We start from the raw sequence: 13,343 nt of genomic DNA, 5'->3' as shown, positions 1-13,343 counted from the left end.
TGTAGAGAACTTCTTCCTAACATCTAACCAAAATCTACTCTGCCGTAGTTTAAAACCATCGCCTTTAGTCCTATCACTATACACCATGTATATTATTTCTAAATATATATATATTTCTAAATGAGTCCTCCTTGTGCATGGGAGATGCCTCTGACACACCGGTCTTACAGCAGGAACTTATTTTTCTGCTTTTGGAGGTTCTCAGGTCCCAAACTCTGCTGGCCTCGCCCCAAACTAAATGCTTATGCTCACTTCCCCCTTGAGGAACCTTTGACAATCCTGTTTCAGCAACCCTTCCTCCAACGCTGCAGTGAAAAAACAATAAAAAAATTAAATGGCAAAGGAAAAAAGAAACAGTGAAAGTGCAGCTCCCGCCTCCAGCTGGTGTTGAGAATGGCGTCAGTAGCCTTAACTTACCACCCACATTTCAAAAGTGAGCTACCACCACTGCCACCAGAGCTTCAGGAAACAAGTTTGTCACCTTTTACTGTCCCCTGAGGTAATGCCTGAAGCTCACCTCAGTGTTTACATCACCATAACGCTCAGAAACTGGTTTTTATTTAATTTTCTAATTGTTCCAAGCACCCTGCCAGTAGCAGCCGGACCTGTACAAGCTGCATTCAGGAAGGTGTTACAGTTCACTGGAACTGAGATTTGCATTTTTACACTTCTGGTACAATCACAATAGGAAGTTTTCACACTCACCAGAAAAAAGGTCCATAACAACTATCAGCCATAAAAATATGAAAATTTTGTTGCCTGTCCTGTTGTAACTGTTTTACACCTTACACTACCTGTTTTGTCTCACAGTGACAGGGAAAGAACTACAACCATGGCTACTAACGCTGCCAGGGAGATGCTGTTAAGCGGCGCATTTCCTGGTAAGTCCAGAGTTAATCTAATGTACTTGCCTGTCAGCTGAGCTTGCCCAGAGTAATCCAATTAGGATAATTACAAGCAGGCAGAAGTACAGTCCAGCACACTGCTGGTCCAGCCCAACATTGCAAGTTGCACAGTGCAGCTGGCCCATCAGCACGCACACCCCTCAGGGTGGAACAGACTAGAAAACAAAAATAAAAGCGCAACGACATATGCCCTTAGGAACATCAACACCTTAGCCTCTACGTTTTTATTTCTGTTCCAGGGATTATTCCAATGGCTGTGGCAGTGAGCTCCCAGGAGCACAAAGACAACCCACACGGCCAAATTCCAACCTCACAAGGTGAGGGCAAGCCCTGTTCAGAGCTCCAGAACTATCGGTGCACCACTTCACGTGCCTAAAGATGCAGGGGCTCCAACTATATTGGATGGTTCCTGTCTATAGAGAGCAGCTGAAATGGGAACTTGGCAAGGAAGTCTCTCTCATTTATCTCCCCCGCCACCCCAAAAGCAGGAATAAAAACTTTGAGGTATCAAATCGCTATCAGCTTCTCCACTTCCATCTGTAACTGGCATTCAGGAGAGGAGTTATCCCAGCATTAAGGGAAGACAGAAAATATTTGGAAAGGCTCAATTAGTTCTCACAATAATTAAGTGCCAGCTCAGCTAAATTCTCTTCCTGGACTTCAGCAGCAAAGGAGTAACCACCACTTGCCCTCCTCCTCTGTCTGAGGGAAGCATTGCATCCACAGGGCTCCCGTGCAACCCCTGAGAGCAAGACAAAAGCTGCTCTTCAAATACCAAACACACGTAATTCAACTCTCTTGAAGAATTACAGAGGAGGTACACAGGGATAAGCAGATTTAAACAAGTTTTATTCATAAACTGTTTGGGGAAAGGAAATTTACTGATATAAAAAAAAGTCAAGAAACGAACTGACTTCCTTAAAATCTGCTAAACCATTCAGGCACATTTAGAAATTCACACCATAATTACTAAGAGAACACAACTCCACGCATTTACTTAACCTGGGCTGTAATGAAGGTTGTATTTCAGAATTGTACAGAAAATGCGCTTCGGTAGCCAACTTGCAACTAGCATTACCAAATTACTAGCTACACGTTACACAAACACCTTATAATAATAATCAAAAGGTACATTATTTCTCTTTTTATACATTAACCCAGTATGATGTGTGCGGTCAAATCACAAATTATATGATTAATTTAAACAGGTTTGTAGTCAAGCTTGGATTCCAGCTTCTTAGAATCAGCCACTTTTCTAACAGCTTTCATGAAGTCTTCCTGAACTACAAAGTCATGATCGGCACGGATCGCAAACATACCTGTGAAGAATAATTTAAAAGCAAGAATAAATTGGTGCTCCACACAGCAAGAGTGCAAAGACGACAGTACAGAAAGATTCACTCAAATTCAAAGTGAAAACAGATCCAAGTTACGTTGTCTGCATAGACTTCCACATGCAGGTCTTGGATGTTGGAAGACGAGTAAACTTCAGTGAGGTCCCCCTTCTGAACTAGGTGATCACTAAGAAGAAATATGTAGTTAAACTATGAGTTTGTTTTTACTGTGTTACTCGGCCTTGCCACGTAGGCAAACCTTAAGCCCACACTGAATTCATAATGTGGGAAAAGCCTAAAATAGTAGTAACCCTTCAGTCACCCAGGTACTGTGAGACTTGGATTCTCTGCAAAAAGGTGAAAAATGGGTACCATCACTGTTTCTGGCATAGATCTGATTCTTCCAAGACCATGTGACAGATGTCACGATACCCAGCCAGCAAGTGGTGAGGGCAGCTCCAGCTCAGAAAAGGTATGGCTGGTTTTTCCCCTCCCACCACCACGAAGCTGCACTACAGAGATCTTTTATAGCAGACACGTCATGGGACAGCACCCAAATCCACGTAACTTGGTGCAGTTCCAGCTCATGTGAGGCGGGGGATGTGACCAGGCGCGCTGTCATACAAACCAGCAGATCTGTACCCATCAGCTGGACCAATGGTCACTTAAGCTGACCACAGACCCACTAAGAGACTTGTTTGTAACCTTAGAGGATGTAAAGACTCAAGTTCTGCGTGGCTGTACACGTCATAAGGAAACTTATTGGAGAAAGAAAAGAGATTTTGTTCAGGTTGGTCCGTCAAAGCTTCAGGGGCTATCACCCTGCTGCTGCTTACACTTAAGAGTCCAGACACATGTGATGTGCTGTAAAATATGCAACTGTTTTGGCATTTTGCTACTGCCCAGGTGCTAACATTTCCACTGAGTAAAAGCTACCTAGCTCTTACGAAAGGAATACAAAGAGTGAGCATCAGTGAGCAAGTGCTGTATTCCAGCAGAACATTTGCGACCTCCTGATTTTAATCCAGACAGAAGTACTGGGGCAACAGCTCAGATGTTTAGCATTAACCAAGACTTATCATATCAAAATCAAGAGTTAAAAACAATAAATAAAAATACCTGCTTCAGTACAGACATTTCTCAAGTCTGCTCCATTAAAGCCATCTGAAAGCTTCACGATTGCTTCATAATCTGCTCATAAAACATGAATGCCAGTTAGAAATAAATTAACACTTCCCATTATGGATGCCAGTGAAATATATATATATATAGCCAAAGAAACACTTTGATGTCTTGTGCAAATAAATAGCTGTCCACTAGACTGATAAACCTAATTAACTGAAATCATCAACTCTATTACCCCTTTCACTAAAACAGAGAAGTACTGCAGTCAAAAGTTTGTATTACACAATGAAATCCCAAAGTTATGAACTTGCGGTTATGAGCATCAACATGAAATGCAAGAAAAGCTACATCAAGGCAATACTCTTATTTAAATGATGTAAAATCAAAAAACTTATCTCCAAGTGATCATAACTCAGTCCCTTTCCACTTATAACAACTGCAGGCATTTAATGTCTTGATATATTAAACCTGTGCACATTTTATGCACATATATTCACTAAAAAAGTGGCTATAGTTATAGTTTCTAGAATCAGTTTCTAAAACACTGTGCCTGTTGAGCCTCCAGCAAGTTCTGATCTTTGCAAAGCTGCTTATTAAAATAATGATCAACTTCCTGCAAAACTTTTCAAAACCAGTTACCTTCTGTCTGAAAGCCAAAACAGTTGAATTCAGTGTTTTTAACTTAAGAATCAAAAAAACCCTAGAGATTAGAAACTCGACTTCATTTTAATTGCATGTAGCACGATGTGCTACAAAAACACATCTCCCTGAAACTCGAGGAAAAAAGTATGCAAGGGGACTAAGCAACATTGAACACTGCAAGATTTTTAAGTTTAGGCTCTTCAGCAAACACCAGTACCAGAGCAGGAGAATCTCATGCTGGAACGGGTCATTATCGTGGGATATTAATGCAATTCACACCTGACCGTGACGATACATTCCGGCCTTCCTTTCAGGCTCTCAAGCTGAGCATTAGTCTTCCCACATCACATTGAGAAATTGAGCCAGTACCTGATATCTCCTCTTGCTCAATGGTGGAAAGGAATGATCCTACCCTGCCTCCACTCCAGTGCCCGCAGAGATGAGAAAACGGATCAAGTACTTTACCTCAGGCTCACTATTTGCTTTGGAGCTTCTTCTCTATCTGAGACTACAGTCGCACACACACACTTTTAAGCCAACACTGCTGCTAAGAAAGGCAATCCTCATCCTTTCCGCCCTCCCCCAGCGCATTCCTGCTCCTGAGCCACCCCCTCTGTTGCGCTGCAGCTGTTTATGCAGCCAGATGGTGAACGAGATCAGTTCCACTATCCAGATCATGCCGCATGAATAGCTCATGTCAGCAGAGAGGCGGGTCACAGGGGGCTGGGAATGAGAGGCAGGTTTGTGGGGCCTTCTTGAAATAAAAGGCAGCCCACAGCGTTTTAAAAGGCAAATCCCAAGCCCGGTTTTCTTGAGGAAAGCTCTAAAACGTCACTGCTAAACTACGAGTCTGGTCAGCTTAGAGTAAGACAATCATTAAATAAACCTTCCCCATTTTATCCAATAGATACTTCTCCCTCTTATGCTCTGGAGAGCGATCGACACCAGTAACCAAAGACAAGCTTTCTTTCGGACAGCAAGGTTTCCATCATGTCATCTCCAAACTCCAAATTAAGTTTCCCCATGACTTTTAAAGGTTATTGCTTTCAGATTTACAGAAAACCAATTTTTCTTTCTTTGGGGGGTGCTAATGAAAACGCTGTTTACTTGCATTAAGCTATTCCTTTAGATTTTCAGTTCACAACTGAACTCTGAGATTTATACTGAGTTTTATATTGAGTTCTTTGCAGAAGAAACCTTAGCAATTGTTCAATCAAGATGCATTGAAAAAGAAAAAAAAGTAGAATTCCAAGAGAGGAGAAGTTGTCTGACCAGTGTGAGAGTAGGAATTAGAAGGGAAGAGTCATCCTAATGATTCACCCTCTTCACATTTTTACAAACAGAAGGAGGAAGGATATCCAGGTAGCTTCTGACTTACCTATTTCACCATGTTTAGTGATAGGACCTGCATGAATCTTCAAAATATCTAATCTGGCTTGTTCATTTGGTAGATCGATATCTAGAAAGAATTACACCTTTAATAAAAGCACAATCCCACAATTCATGTGGATAATATCCTCCTCCTTCCAGCCACTGTGAAGCAGTAACTCACGGATTTTTCTATCCAGCCTTCCAGGCCGCAGAAGCGCAGGATCCAGTGTGTCTGGTCTGTTAGTAGCCATGATCATTTTAACTCTGTGCAGAGTATCAAATCCATCCATCTGATTCAGTAACTAACACGAAAGAGAAATTTGTTTTTAAACAACGCTAAACTTTCCTAGCGTGATCTATTGTATTTATTTTCTGCGTAAGTATTTTCACTTAGATGTAAAAGTGGCCATGACAAATCAGTAAAAAAACCCAACCACTATAGGCCTTCTAATGAAGGGCCACAAGCTTCCTGCATATTCTATAAGCAATAAAGGAGAGCTGAAGAGATGCCAAAAGTGCTTTGCCCACAGAAAAAGTTCTTGACTAAAGCAGAGCTCAAACGGGAAAGACTTGGCTAAAACAATAGGGTGATGAAAACAGTGCAAGTACTAAAGGAGCCAATGGTTGGCTGACACATTTTGACTAAGTCCAGGACATTCAAATTAGACTTGGAGAACAGCCTCTAGAATACTAATACACACACACACACACAGACACTTCATTGTGAAGATTCAAAGTACTTGCTCTTTGATCACAGTGATTTAATTCTTTATGCAAGGCAGACACATTCTTTTGAACTGGGCAAGCTGTTTGCAAACACAGACTCACAAAGTTTCCCCATTAGTTTCAGAATTCTTGCCACCAGCGGTTTCAAAATTCAGTTTGCACAATGCAGCTTACCAGAGCAATTAGTAGAGGAACAAAGACAGACAAACTTTTTCTCCTCCTAGTTTTGAAAATTGAACTGTAACAGTGCTGAAATTTTACAGAGTAAGTGTCTTTGGAACTAAGAGACAAGCTCAGCTTTCCCTTTGGTAAGAAATAGGGGCCCTCCAAATCCTCAGAGAACATGCAGTAAGCAGCAGGAAAGTCAAGTCACAGTAAAAAGAGAAAATATCCCAAATAACTTTAGTAATTTTCAAGGTTTTTTCCCGATTAGTTTCCAAGTTGAATTCACACCTGAGTAATCAGGATGTGCAACTGCCTCTTGTGAAAGCAGCGTCTAGTTCACGTTTAGCTTAAGATTATTAACTCAGAAAAAGTTCTACCGAGCTAGACAATGGTGTAACAATTCATATCTGTGTTAGTATTTAATGTGGTCTGTACAGTATGTGGAGTCAGGGTTTAGACACTCACCTCCATCAGAGTCCTCTGAATTTCTCTGTCAGCTGAGGTGCCTTCAGAAAAACGGCGACCACCTGCAGCACACCAAACTTGTAAGTTAAAATAATATTACATGGAGGTAGAATTAAAGTATGTCTGAAGACAATTAGGTATCCCTTACAAACTGGGGTGGAGGAGGGCTGGCATTCAAAGAGTTAAAACACACACATTTTTAAAATGCTTTTTCATCTAGCCAAAAATATCTAGGCCAGGTACAAGTAGGCATGGTTCTAAGCTAGCTGTAAACAGCTCCAGGAGGAAGCTGAACCACTCATGCCGTTACATTTCTTCTGAACAAACGTGTGTGCCCATCCTCTTTTGCAAAAACAGGCTGCGGCTTCATGGGTACTTTTAGCACTAAAAAGAACCTCTGGCCACCCTCCAAGAGCTTACCAATAGCATCTATCTCATCCATGAAAATGATACACGGCTGATGATCTCTGGCATAATTGAACATCTCTCTGATCAGTCGTGCACTTTCACCAATGTACTTGTCCACGATCGAACTCGACACAACCTTTTGAAAGAGAGAAGACACATGGATGAAGAGACTGGAGTGCAAACAGATTAAGCATAAGTGTGAGTGCAAGAGTAAAAAATCACACTACCTTGAGGAAGTTGCAGTCAAGCTGGCTAGCAACAGCTCTGGCCAAAAGTGTTTTCCCTGTACCTGGAAAGACAAGAGACTGAAACTGTTTAACTAGTAACCCAACATCGCGCATGGAAAAAGAAGAAAGGTAAACAAAACTAAAACCAAAGAAACAAAACAAGGCTATTGCCACAGTGATGACAAAGCATTCATTATCCCTTCATAAGACTCACCAGGGGGGCCGTAGAGCAAGCAGCCTTTTGGAGGTATAATTCCCACACGCTGGAACAATTCTGGGTTCGTAAGCGGCAACTCTATTACCTGTGAAGAGACAGATAAAGGAATCAAGGCTCAGTTTGAGTTTTAAAATAGATCAGCAATCCCAGGAAGCTTTTGTGCAAAATTCAAGTTTCCTTTGCTGGTTGCCAATCCTAACTACTCCCTTTATGACGGTTGCTTAGCCTAAAAGGTCCCTCAAACTCTCATTTAGAGGATTTTCTTCATTTTAATCTCAATCCAAGCTTCTGTAATAGTAGAGATAAAATGAGTTTGACAATCAGGCTTTGGTGTTTCAAATAATCTTTCTCTGCTACTGCAAGGTGTGTGCACAGCACACAAACAATCTCTGTTACAGGCAGAGACAATTACAAAGCTGGGAAACATTTAAACAACACTTTAGAAGTTACCTTCTAGTCCAGGAAAACATGGTCTAACAGCCTGTCTCCTGATAGTCTAGGACAAACATCAGTAGGACACTTTTGTACTGAAAAATGTCACTCAGTGAAGTACCTCTCGCAGCTCTCTGATTTGTTCCGACAGCCCTCCAATCTCAGAATATGAAACATCCCCTGGATCTTCATGAGACATGTTATAAACCAATGGATCCACTTCCCTTGGCAAGTATCTGGGAAAAAAAAAAAAAAGAGTTAAGAGCAGATGTTCATCACTGTGCAAACACATTTATAAAGTTATTTTAAGAGATTTTAGGGTAAGCATGCAAATTATTTCTCCTCCCAGCTAATGGTAGCTTATTCTCCTCCCAGCCAATTTTTTTAAAAAGCTTAAAAAAAACCTGCTCAAAATGCCAAGTTGCAACCGAAGTATTTTTTTTCAAAGAACCTATTTCTTTTGAAACTATATATAACAAACACATCTTCCTACAAAGTAGCTGTCCTTATTTTAGCACTGCTTTGCAGAAAACACTTACAGACCTGATTATTCAAACCTTTATGTAACCTACACAGATCGCTATTTTCCCCCTCTACCCAAGAAGCAGCAGACCAGCCATAGAGCGGAAACCTACCTCATAATAGTCAGAGTGGTCATATCCAGAGCAACTCTCGTCCCCGGCTTCAGCTTACTTTTGTCAAGCTAGTCACAAAGAAGGTATTTCTGTTAGAACCACGCTCCAAAACAACGTCTGGTTTTAGCCAAGACATTTACTGCAGCTTATGCTCTTTGCTCCACCGCACACAAGAAGGAAACAAAGCTACGGAGCCATAAGCCGAGCAGCTTGTTTAATAAACACTATGTCCCCATCCCCGGCATTTCTGGGAATGCTTAAACTGGGAAAAAGCTTGCCCACTCTTTCATGGTGTTCAGGAGAAGCACCCAGGAGGTGGTGTGACCAATGAACTTGTTGGCTGTCCCAAAGGGATGCCAGCAAAGTTAAACCAGGCCACAGAAAGAATTTTTGTTAATCGTGGAACTGGTCTTGAACAGCAAGTCATTAACTTACCTCTGCCACTTTTGAAAATAAATACTGGTTTCTAGACAGTAAATTAATTTATTTATTTATTTACTGCCATGAATCTGACTGGATTAGTGAGCAATCTAATCCTCCCCTCTGCTCCACACAGGGCAGAACCAGCTGTTTCAGCACAAGTAAGCAATCCTCCTTTAAGGACACATGGAGCAGGCTGCTCATTCGAGTGTGAACTTGCCACCCTTTTACTGAAAGGCCTTCTCAGTTCCTGACTGACAGAAAGGGTGAATAAATGTTCCTAACCTATTTTCTCTGAGCCTTCCCTTATTTGCATATATCCAGTTATACTCCATCTCCAAAGTCAGCTGTTCCAGTTGTTATTCGTCTGCTATCAGTTACCTCAGATGCCCTCCCCCAGCAGTTTTCGGCTGCTTACTCCATGAGATTTATTTTATTTTTTTAAAACACATTCAGCAGTCCTATTCCGGCACCTCCTCTAAATTCTGCTGGAATTAGAAACTACTAACTTGTGTCTCTCACCATATCTTTAAGAAACCTGGTCTAGGAGAGCAGTCTCAATTCTGACACAACACAACCTTGAACAAAAAACATAGAGATTACCTTGACACTCTAATTTCTTCTTTTTAAAAAAAACAAAACAAAAAACACAAAACCAGGAGGTACTCAATCCACATCTGAATAATATGGAACCTATTTATGCTGAGCTTTACCAACGTGGCATCTGAACAACAGGGATTTTAACGACTGCAGACACTGCCTGAAGCTCCTATCGTCCCTGCCACGGTATTTATAAGGTCCCTTACCCACACAGTCCCTTCGGTCTCTCCTCCCTTACTGGGGTCACTAATGAGATCTCTTTCCAGCTGCCTCATCTTAAGGAATCTGTAAAAGCTTGAAATTCCATCAGATTCAATATTGCCCAACAGATTTAAGTTATTCTGCAGCAGGAAGAAAACAAAGAGAAACCACTTGACCTCGAACTCCTTAGGAAATGCACTTTAGATAGGGAAGTAATTTTGCTTCAATTGAAGCAGCGTCACTCCCCTTCCTCAGCAGCTCGGCACGGTCATAGGGACTTTGACCAAAAACTAGTTCTTCTCATCTGTGAAACACTCCATGGAAAATTGTTTGCCTTGATATTTTGAGATTTTGAAAATAATAACAGATATTTTTAATTTTTTAGTCTCTGGTATAGAATCAAGGATCTTTTAAGATCAAAGATGGTTTTTACTGAAGAATAAACTCCAAAGTAAGTGCTGCAAAATGCCAGGCTCATCCGACCACAACCTATTCCTTAGCATTTATCTCGTTTTCAACACAGAATCTCTACACCACCTCACGTGCCTCTAACGGGAATTAAGTACACTTATCTTCCAGAAAAATACTTTGTTCATTCTGGTGAAAGAAAACAGTGAGTCTGCACCTTAACACCTTGAAAAGGATGAAGCTTAAAAATACAAATTTAAAAAGCCCTTGAATACCAGTAATTCTTGCTTTTATGTAAGCAAAACCATATTGCATGGGTATGACTGAGGAAAGTCAAGGTTATCCGCATATATACTACAGGAACTAACACTTACTAGTGCCCATGTCTCTAAGAGAAGAGAAGGTCTGTCCTTACCGAGACACACACAATCCACCCACAGAGTCAGCACCAAAGGAAAACAGAATCACAGAACTGTGAAGGTTGGAAAAGACCTTTAAGTCTAGCTGTACTTACTGCCCAAGTTTTGGTCCCTGCTTACTGCAAAGCAATGTCAATCACGGGCCTTCACCGGGAATTTCTCTGACAGCGAAAACCCCTTGCCGCCCCAATTCTTCAGAGTAGAGCAGGCTCCCTTCTCTGCTGCTTGCTGGGTGCCTCTCAGCTCCTGCAGCCTCCACCCCGTCACCACGGCTGAATCACCTCAGCAGAGCTGGGTAACTTCTCTACGCTGGGAGTTCTGTTACACTTCAACTTCCACATACAAACCTTAAGCTGGGCCAGAGATTCTGGGTACTGCAAAACATTTGTATGCTGCATCCTGCAAACACATCTTCTCTCTTACGCAGAATCATTAAGAATTCAAAATTCTGTAATGAGCATCAGCTTCTCTTCAGCAAGACAAAGAAAAGCCACCTCTAACACCAATACTACACTCGTGCTCCTTTTACTGAAGGAATTTCTACTTTTCACAATTTCCCTGATATAGGAGAACATGCTACAGTTGTGGTCTGTCAAAAGATCAACTGCAGCTGCCTTTCTCCACAGTAAAGGAATCCGTTCAAGATGCACTGAGAGATCACAGCTATTAAAATATTCACACTTATTCATTTTAACTAAGTAAAATGCTGCTGCCTTCTCAGGATGCCTGATCTTTCCCTGGAGTCGCTCTTCTCTGTTCAGAGTTCAAGTTTCCTTCATCATCCTTGCTTCCATTTCTCAAAGTCAGGGATGAAAGTAATAAAAATCTAACTAGAGATACACTTTTGCTCTACCAATGGCTCAGCAGTCGCAGAATGTTTTCACCAAGTGTTGTCGTTCCCATTTAACAGGCAGCTTTGGTAATGAATCTACATGTTTGAATTGCTGTACGTGGGTCACACTCAGTGCTCAAATCAACACATCTGCAATAGGTCACTTTTTTCATAAAAATAAAAAGCAAAAAGACCCTCTAAGCGGTTGCTGCTGACTGCAGTGGATGGATGATGATGTAAACAAGATTCTCTATTAAAGGGGCTAACATCTATAGAATGTGGTGTAGATAAAGAAGTTGTTGTGTGGTGGACTAGAAGGTGCCAAGACTTTTTTAAAGACAGTTAAGGATAAATAAAAATCCCTTTAGAACAGAGTCCTTACCTCCAATAATTATTTATTGGAGTATTAATTTCACAGTAATGACCGATTTTCAGCAAATTCAAAATCAGGCAGAAAGACAGAGCTTCTACTCAATGAAATAAACACAACACAGGCAAGGCTCCAGGAAATGTTGTGGACTGCTTTATCTCTACTAGGAAGTTACCTACTACCAGCTACAAAGGGAGAGGGCAAGCAGATACCAGTATAAAATAGCCACATATACCTAACGAAAAATACCTAATCCCACTAAAGATTCAGTTTATGAAAAGCAGTGCTAATATTCAAGACCAAAGCAAACTGAATATTCACACAGAGCAGCTACCTGACGACGACAGCCGACCACATATCTTGGTCCATTTGTAGCCTTCACAATGACTGGAGAGAGATCAAAGAAAAAAATAAAATTTGAATTACGCTTTGGCGCTATCCAGGATACTGCATTTTTCTGCCAATACTCAGATCACCACTTAATTCTTTACTCCCAAAAATCTCTAGCCAGATTTTAACTACAAAACGTTATTTTCAAGATTTCAAAGAACGTAGCAGTCTGGCATACTTACATTTCTCTTCTGTTAACTGTTTAAGAACCTCGCCAACAATCTGCAGAAGAATAAATGCAATATTAGCCTCCAGGGAAATTACTTTTGCAGAACAACATTCAACCTGTTTTGGGAGATGGAAGATAGAATTTCAGAGCTGGCAGTTTTCTCCTGCTTCAAGCTGTTTGCCAGCACTTCTATTTCTTTAGCACTTCTCTGTCACTCAGGAAAAACTCTAATCCATATGCTTGGTGTGTCTGTCCCTGATGGCAAGACCTCTGTTTCTGTCAGCTGTATCACTCCTGCTTACTTTTTCTTGATATCAAAACCAGACTTAAATGTTATTGCCAATCAACTTCACCACCAGCCATCACCACCGGATGCTATGACTTCATTTCTCTTACATACCTGCCCGACACTCTGCAGGGCCTTGAGATCATTTTCTGATTTTTCATATTGCTTGGTGAGCTCTTTCAGCTGTTCCCTTACTAGAAAAGGAAAGAAACACGGGAGTTTGCTAACGTTCAACCCAACAGTAACGCAGAACCAGGCTCTTTACCAGGGGAAAAGCAGCAGGTAGACCCTGGCAGATCTGCACACCCAGTAAGTCATCCCCTTCCAAGCACAGCTGAGTCCCTACTCCAGGGCCTGCACACCCTCAGCGCACTGAAAACACTCTGAAAACTCAAGCCTGAATTTAAAACGCTCAAATTGAAGGATATCAGTACTTCTGCACGGCGCTGACACTTGTACGGGGGGCCCACCCTGCTGCCAGAGCCACGTAACAGAGGTGGTTTGCAACAGGAAAATAAAAGGCAGACAGAAAAAAAAAAACCCTGACGGGGGCACAGACCGAGGAAAGCGAGTCGCCCAGCTCCATCCGCAGGCGG

At 41.5% G+C, this 13,343-nt stretch overlaps 1 protein-coding gene across 1 annotated transcript; it reads right to left on the bottom strand.

The window, feature by feature from the left end:
* Positions 1 to 1,733: 1,733 nt before the first annotated feature.
* Positions 1,734 to 12,941, bottom strand: PSMC6 (proteasome (prosome, macropain) 26S subunit, ATPase, 6; the record flags this gene model as incomplete). The annotated part of the gene is made up of 13 exons (XM_009877669.1): positions 1,734 to 2,224; positions 3,359 to 3,430; positions 5,385 to 5,465; positions 5,559 to 5,679; positions 6,734 to 6,795; positions 7,154 to 7,277; positions 7,369 to 7,430; positions 7,583 to 7,670; positions 8,139 to 8,253; positions 8,653 to 8,720; positions 12,237 to 12,289; positions 12,475 to 12,514; positions 12,862 to 12,941. Coding segments are annotated over 13 exons (1,085 nt in total), but the record flags the coding sequence as incomplete, so codon positions are not given.
* Between the last annotated feature and the right edge of the window lie 402 nt (positions 12,942 to 13,343).

This window comes from Apaloderma vittatum, unplaced genomic scaffold (assembly GCF_000703405.1).
Source record: "Apaloderma vittatum isolate BGI_N311 unplaced genomic scaffold, ASM70340v1 scaffold16801, whole genome shotgun sequence".
Taxonomy (NCBI): domain Eukaryota; kingdom Metazoa; phylum Chordata; class Aves; order Trogoniformes; family Trogonidae; genus Apaloderma; species Apaloderma vittatum.
This window is presented reverse-complemented; position numbering and strand designations above follow the sequence as displayed.